The 8,290-nt window shown below is 36.1% G+C and overlaps 1 protein-coding gene across 1 annotated transcript; it reads right to left on the bottom strand.

The window, feature by feature from the left end:
• Positions 1-273: 273 nt before the first annotated feature.
• On the bottom strand, positions 274-3,245 carry LOC140870845 (disease resistance protein RPM1-like). Its single transcript, XM_073273252.1, has one exon. The coding sequence runs from the start codon at positions 3,132-3,134 to the stop codon at positions 336-338; it is 2,799 nt and encodes a 932-aa protein (XP_073129353.1). The 5' UTR covers positions 3,135-3,245; the 3' UTR covers positions 274-335.
• Positions 3,246-8,290: the final 5,045 nt, after the last annotated feature.

The following is an 8,290-nucleotide window of genomic DNA, read 5'->3' as shown; positions in this document are numbered from 1 at the left end:
TATATATCTCTTATCACAAGGAACTTGTCAAATATGGAGGCTTTGATCCTCCACATTCTAAATTCAGAAACAAAAATTCCTAGACAAAAATAGGGTTGATGCTCACCAGAACATAATGTACAAAAAATACACAGGGATTTTTTTTCCCCCTCCCGGTGTAGCGTTAAATCGCCCCAAAAATGGTAAGAAGCATTGCAATAAAAGAGAAAATCGTGTTTTCATTGATGCAAGAGCTCGTTTGTTGATAGACAAGATGTACAAGCACTTGAAACAAATAAACACGACACTATTATATACATTAGTGATAATTCTGAAACATGGCTCGACTATATATATTACAGCCAGTTCCTTTGTTCCTGGCTCCTAACAATGGAACCTCCAGATTCACATGATTTCTCATTTTTCCCCGACCCCTCCAATGGGCAGACTTCCCAGAACCCATCCCTCCAGTATGTGAGATGCACATTAGGAATATGCTTAAATTTCCAGTGTTCATCGCCTGACACAATAAACTCTCCTGGCATGTCAAAAAATTCAAGAACTTTCATGTTTGTGAGCCGCTCAATCCCGAATGGGATGCTCTCCAACAGAGCACATCGCTGGATTATAAGTTTTTCGAGTAGAGGCGAGGCACCCTCTTCAAAGATCACCGATTTTAGAGCTGCCAACTTGTCAAGTCCGAGCAGTTTCAACTTCTGAAACTTGCCTGCCTTAAAACACAAAATCTGTCCAGTATAGGCCTCAAGAAATTCAATATGGACAAGATTAGGCAGGTCTTGAAGGTACTGAAGCGGATCGTCCCCTAATCGACTCCATCTCATGTAAATTTTAACCAAGCTACTAAGGGATTGAATCCAATATGGGAACTGTTGCATACGCCCGTTCAGGTATAAACGTTGAAGGAAGGGTGGCGGTGAAGAAACAAGTTGAAGATCAAGAATGTCTCCTTCCACTGCTCTTAGACCTAATGATGTAATCTTGCAGAGATTTTCAATCATTGCGCACAAAACAGCGCTATCTATGGCTCTTAACTTCGTAAGGCTAACTTTCCTAAGTTTGGTCATTGATGCTATCTCTTTAAGCGCACGGCCTCCTCGACCCACTTGTATAAATCCGAGTTTTTGCAGCGATTTTAAATGTCCTATTCCTTTCAAAGCTTTGAAAGCATTTACATAGTTATAAGAAATATACGAACTCGGGACATGATGGTAAACTAAAAGCTGGCGGAGATGTTTAAGCTTTAGAATCCCAATCGGCAACTTGGTTATTCGAGTCTCTTTAAGATCCAACACCTCTAGCTTCCGAAGATTCTCGACCGATCTTGGTAGCTTTTTGATCCTAGATTTTCTCAAGCATAGATACTTCAAATGAAACAATTGGAAAATAATTTCGGGACATGTCTCCAAAGGAATACCCCTCAAGTCCAAAACTTTCAGCATTTTACAGTTTTCGATCAACTGCAAGATTCTTGAAACGGATACACTATCCACTGCACCAAATGACTGAAGAGAACAGAGTCGAGAACCATATCTCTCAACTCCATTATCGTGGAATGTGCCGTGGATTGATAAACGCCGAACCCTTTTAGTCCACAAAATGTTTTCAGAAGAGGAAAGAGTCATTAAGTTCTGCTCACTCGATTTTTGTACGATGAGCTCCCGGTAAAAGTCGTGAATGCAGCTAGCTTTCACACTTCCATCATCATTTGTCACCATGGGACGCATCAAGCTTCGATTGATGAGCTCATTGAGATAGCCTTCAGCAACTTCTTCAAGGGTTCGTCCCTCTTTCTGCTGTACTAATCCTTCAGCTATCCAAAGTCGGACAAGGGTGTTGTGCCCGATCAAATGATCCTCCGGATACTTGCTCAAATACATAAAACATGGTTTGAGATAGTCAGGGAGATGATTAAAGCTTAGCAACATAATGGCTTTGAGACTTCCGAGCCGATCATTGCCTTCTAGTTCAGAACCAACGCCATTCATAAAAATCTTCCATTGATCGATATTAGTCACCTTCTTTGTCGACAGCACACCACTAATTGCGACAATAGCAAGTGGCAAACCTCCACATCTTCTCAGGATATTCTTGCAAATGTCAACCAAATGTGCAGGGCAAGAATCCCCTCTAAACACCTTCTGGCTGAAAAGAATCCAAGAATCCTTTTCCGACAAGGGATCCATTTCATACACACAATCATCATTCTCAACTGTATCTCTAGCACGTGTCGTGATAATGACACGACTGCCTTGATTTTCATCAGGCAACACATGTTTGATCCCTTCCCAGGCCTCTGCGCTCCAAACATCATCGAAAACAAGCAAAAACTTCTTCTGCCTCAAGAAATCCTTGACAATGGCTTTCAGCCTACTGCTATTCATGGTGCCCAACTCCAGAGGAACAGGCAGCTTCACCTGTCCATACAATTGCTGAATCACATCTTTCAAAAGCTCCTCCATCTTAAAAGATTCAGAAACCGTAATCCAAGCGTGATTGTGGAAATGTTTCTTCACAAAACCATCATCAAACACTTTCTTGACCAGAGTCGTCTTCCCGGAACCTCCCATCCCCACAACAGACACCACCTGAAGCCTCAAACCCCCCTCCAAAACCCGAGAAACAACCTCATTTCTCCGGTCATCAATGCCCACAAGCTCCCCTTCCTCCAAAAGAAGCGCATCACCTCGACGATCAATTTCACTAGAGGTGCCCGACATACTGGATCCCGGATTCGGAACACTCTTGAGGTACCCATATCTCTGGTGCCTCTCCGCCACATCCTTCATCCGGGATTTGATTTCCTGGATCTCCGAAGCCATTTGGTAACGGGTTTTCAGTTTCTTGGCATAAGAAATCAGATTTCCAGGGAAACCGTCCCTGCGATCATGAATCTGATGCACGAAATTATCTATGATATCTTCAATATCATGAGCAAGAACCCGTACCTGCTTCACCCAAACATCCAGCTCCGGATCGCAACTACCTGCAGAATCAGCGTTTCTGAGGAAAGCGATCACTCTCTCCAGTTCATCCCTCACATATTCAACATCCCTTCTTGCCCCTTTTACCAGATTCACTTTCTCCTCCAATAAATCTGTCACCTTTTCAAGAACAAACTTAAGACACTCTGCCATAACTCCTTTTTGTTTCAAACAAACCCCAAAGAAGAAGAGGGATTGTTTTCAAATTTCAACGACACGAAAATTTATTTGCAATCCATTACAAGGACTGTGAGGAAGTGAACAACCTCGACCTCGGCACGGCAGGCGCCACATATTTACTATTTTAAACCGTAATTTATAATTTAGTCTTCAAATATAAATTTAATTTGGTGATCAGTCACTGTCACAAAAAACTTTGTTTAAATTTTTTGGGCTCACATGCTTTGTTTTAGATGAAATTTGGTACATAACAATAAAAATATGATACAAGTACATAATAATTGAGTATCGACTGTTTCAAATATTGATACTAATTTATTATTTTTGAGTACTCAAATATGTAAGCAAATATTGATATAATGACACATTTATTTTTTTAGATGACCATCGGTACAAAATATTAGAAATACGGTAATATATGAGATTTTGAGTATCAAATGTGTTAGATTTGGTATAAATATATGATTTTCAATTGCTAATAAATTATTTATATTAATAACACATTTATCTTATTTGAATGGAAATCAGTACAAAACATTGAAAATATGATACTCATATATGATATTTGAGTACCCAATGTGTTAGATCTGTTCAAATATATGATTTTAAGTAATCAAACATATGTTGCAAGTTCACATTAAAAAAGAGGTTTAGATTTTATAATCAAAATCTTATTTTTTGTACTCGATCTTGAACTATTATACTATATTTTCAATGTTTTGTACTCAATTTTATCCGAAAAAAATAAAGTGAGCCCAGGGAGTGCAAACAACTTTTTTTCTGACAAGGAACTGATTCTTAATTTGATTTTGGATTTAGGGACTGAACACTAATTCACCCAAAAAAAACTGTTTCGATGTCTTGGTTTGGATTTTCTTAATCCAAAAATACCGCTCCACTCACCCATGTTCTTTCTATTATTTTCAATTTACACTTTTTCCCTATTTTCAATTTTGTTCATATATTACGTCACACACACATTGGGTGTGCCTCCATTGCTAGTATTTATAATATTTTCGAGTGATTGATCACCTCTAAAAAAAATGATATATGTCTTTTCTGTTTAATAATATCTATTTATAAATTTAGAATATGATGTAAAAATATTATATTATTAATATCTAAAATTATTATACTATTTAAATTGTTAATTTAATTATATATATTAATTAAGATGATCTATAATACGAATTAATACACATAAATTATTAAATTTGATAAATAACTTGAATACATAACATTCAATTAAATAACATGATGTAATATATATTTGTACATTTAACACTAACATGATATTAGCTCTGATAAAGATTATTTTCGGTACTCGATATCTTATTTAATCTGAGACGTACTTTTTACGGTTCGAACCAAGAAAGTGATAGTTAATCTAACCTATTTATAAAATATACATATGTATACATATTTCCTTGATCCTTCCTCTCTATGTATTGTTTCTTGGAAGTTACCAAGAGGCGGACACCCAGTAGACTATATTTTAGGAAAGTGATCAGTCAAAACAATTATCCAACGTAGACAATATATATTTATATATTGTCATATACATGTCATTAAAAACAAAGGTAATTTGTTTTATTATTTTTCGTTTCTAATATATATAATTAATTTTACAGCTCATTTTTGTCTACGTGTATATATATATATATTAACATGAAAATATTCAGTAAACGGAATATGACAATATGAGATGTGATACTTTGTCCTCTCCTCTCCCATAAATATCTTAATTAATTATAAATGGACTCATTAGAGGATAACGATTCAATTAATTTATAGATTTACAAACCAATAATTATTTTACTGTGGGTTAAATGCTTTGATTAGTTATATCTATGCACAAAAATTCGTTAGGTCAGAGTTATGTGGATAACTTTCTCCGTTGTTTTTCAATAAATGGATACAATTTTTTTTTTTTTGTTATATTTCTATTAGTTCAACTCTATTTAGAGCATCTTCAACCCAACGTTATTTTGGTGCAAGGTTTTGATGTCCAATGGGTGCACTATTTTGGTGCACCAAATTTGGCGTAGTGCAAACTTTTCCTTTAATTTTTTTATTTTGTTTTTAGTAATTTTAAATAATAATAATTTGCTAGATATTTAAATTTTAGTAGATAATAATGTCTATATATTTTTTGAATTTAAATAATTATATATTTAAACACACAATTTAATTAAAATCAGATGTCTAATTCTTTATTTTATTTTTTATGGTTAATAATTTATCAATTTTAATAATGTGTGTGTGTTTAATTTGTATAATATAATTTTATTAATGTATACTAATTACATTAATAATTTAAATATTATTATAATTACATGTATTAATAATATTATTGTAAGGTCCAAAAAGTCCACTAGCTTAATCACGATTAATTGATTTAATTATATGATTTAATGCATGTTATTTATAATATTAATTGTTATGTGAATTATGTGTTATATTATTTTTTTAAAATTTTTAGGTTGGGTTTAATTTTTTGGTCGTAGGGACGAGCCTAGCCTTGAAACGAGTTAAGAAAAATATTTTAAGTAAAGTTAGTAGATGCAGAAGTATTTTATTGAGAGAGTAAAAATTTTAAAGAATTTTAAGTATAACTAATGGGCCGTGTTGGAGCCCATTAGTCACAGAAGAAAAGCGTTCAGAAGTTTTCTGAACTCTCACTTGAACGCTTACTCTTCTTTCTCAAAATCTCTCTCAAACACTACGATCTCCAAGCTAGGGTTCTTCGGCTTCTCAAGGCTAGATCGTTCCACAGTCCAGGTTAATCCCAATCAGACGATCCAGGCAAGTTTTTACTGTTTTTAAACCCATTCAAGAATATAGTTATTTTCAAAATAAAACACTAGGTGTTTGATTGATGATTTATGAATGTTTTCTTGAAAATTTCTATGAGTATGTTGCTTGATTGTGATACGTGAAGCATTCCTGAGGTGTTCGGTTTATTTTTATTGAGTTTTGAAAGTTTTGAATGCACTAGATCAGATATTTTTTTGGGTAAAAGTAGTTTTGAAGGTTTTTAATTCAACATCTTTGAAATGATTGATGTATTGGTACAAGTTATTTTGAGATTATGATGTTGTTGAATGATATTTTGATGAAAAAATGTCCCAAAGCATTGTGGGTTTTGAAGAAAATGCAGAAAAGATCAGTTTTCAGAATCAGACGCCGCGACGGCGTGCGTGCGCTGCCGAGCAGCGCGCCCGCGCCTAAGCTGCAAAATCTCTGCGTACAGACGGCACGCCCGCGCTACTAAGTAGAGCGCCCGCGCCGCTTTGTCGCATGAAGTCGAGCGGGCGGTGCGCCCGCGCTACAGAAGCAGCGCGCCCGCGCTGTTGAGAAAGCGCGCCCGCGCCTCAGACTCGATTTTCCCACCCCATTTTATAATTTTTTGAGTCCTAAAAATCATGATTTTGATACTTTAATGTTTTTTTAATTATTTTTAACAATGTTCATGAAGAATTTTAAAGTTTTCAAGGTCCGAAACGGATGGAATGCCTCGCGTGGATCAGTCAATTTATGTATTGCATGATTATGTGATTTTCTCATGAAAGTTAATTTCTCATGAAATGTTTTGACGGATTTTAAGCATGTAGCTGTTGGAGAACGCGGCTTTCAGATCAACTATGATTGATACCCGGTGCAGCGGAAGTTTAAAATTTTGTATGGAACGATTCCATAATGGGTATCAACCTTACGATTAAATTGTGTGTGTAAAAATTTAAATAACAATTATAAATTTTTACCTTTAATCTCGAATCGAGATTCTGGACACCAACAGATTTCTCTGCTCTTGTTGTATATCCCTGGAACTGATGGACGAACTGTTCTTCAATCAGGTCCACGAACGGATATTTAATCCCTCTGATAGATTGCACAAGAAAATCTATCAGAAGTTTCTACGAAGAGATTAACGAATTTGATCCGTTAAACCAGACTGTAATTCAAAATCACAGGCTGGATTTTTCTGTCAGACAGAGGGTAGGGGGCGGCCACTTTTTAGAAAAATACTTAGGGTTTTCGAAAATTGTGACCTGTTGTTTATTATTTCTGTACTGCAATAACTTATTTATAATGTAGGCCACTAACAGCTTAGGGCCCATTAGTCATAAGTTCAGGCCCGACAAGCAAAGCCCGCATGTTCAGAAATTAATATAAAATTCATCGTGACTCCGATTGATAAACCGATTTCACCAATGTGCACAGAAACCATTTCTGCACCTTTTAGAGTCAAGATAAAATTTTCTGAATCCGAATTAAGTGATTTCCAAAAATGGCCATCCCTATGTCATTTTAGGAAATCTTACTCCTCTACTCTTAAATAAGAAGTCCAACTTCTTCGTTCATTAAATTTAACTCTTTAAATTTAACTATCTCAACGGGGATTAAAAATCCATTACACTGTGTGACCCTCAATGGTTCAGGGATACAGCTAGCCGTGGGCTCACAACTCCTTGTGACTCGGAACAACAATTTCCGACTTGCCCATCGAATCATGGTATGAACGCCTAGCAACATCGCCCCATGATTCCCTAGGTATCACTGATAGTGCCTACAAGAACCAGTAGATTTTGGTTAGCGTACAGTACGGTCCCTTCATCCATATATCCCGATCGAATCAACAACCATTGGTATATCGAGAGTCGCTCGAGATTCGATAACTATGCAATACATCTTGAAGATCAAATAGTGACATCGCATGTGCTACTAAGAAACCATTTCTTAAATCACATCATGTACTCTGGCCAGAGATTCGTCACACTAATATCTCCTCAGATCGCATAGGATATCCACACTCGCAAGTATGTGGTGAATCCTTGACAACAAAGCATCGACTCCTATATGTGTTGTAACTGTACCCAATCCCGACACCTGATGACCCCAATAGAGTCGGTAAACAAGTCAAAGCACAGTACTAGCATATAGAGTCTCAATGATGTCTCAAGTAATTAGGACTAATGGTGTACAACCAAAACCGCGGACTTTATCCACTCGATAAGTGATAACCACTTGGAAAGTCCGGATAGGGTAGTTCGATCATTCATCATATGAATATCCATTTGCATGATTCGAACATCTCTATGTTCCTTACCAATGAAACGTGGTACTCT

The sequence above is a fragment of the Henckelia pumila genome, unplaced genomic scaffold (assembly GCF_033568475.1).
Source record: "Henckelia pumila isolate YLH828 unplaced genomic scaffold, ASM3356847v2 CTG_270:::fragment_1, whole genome shotgun sequence".
Classification (NCBI taxonomy): Eukaryota; Viridiplantae; Streptophyta; class Magnoliopsida; order Lamiales; family Gesneriaceae; genus Henckelia; species Henckelia pumila.
Note: the sequence above shows the minus strand (reverse complement) of the source record. Positions and strands in the feature narration are given on the sequence as shown.

What these genes read in the sequence shown, in the direction of transcription:
- LOC140870845 (XM_073273252.1), bottom strand. Translation starts at nt 3,134, where the DNA reads ATGGCAGAGTGTCTTAAGTTTGTTCTTGAAAAGGTGACAGATTTATTG.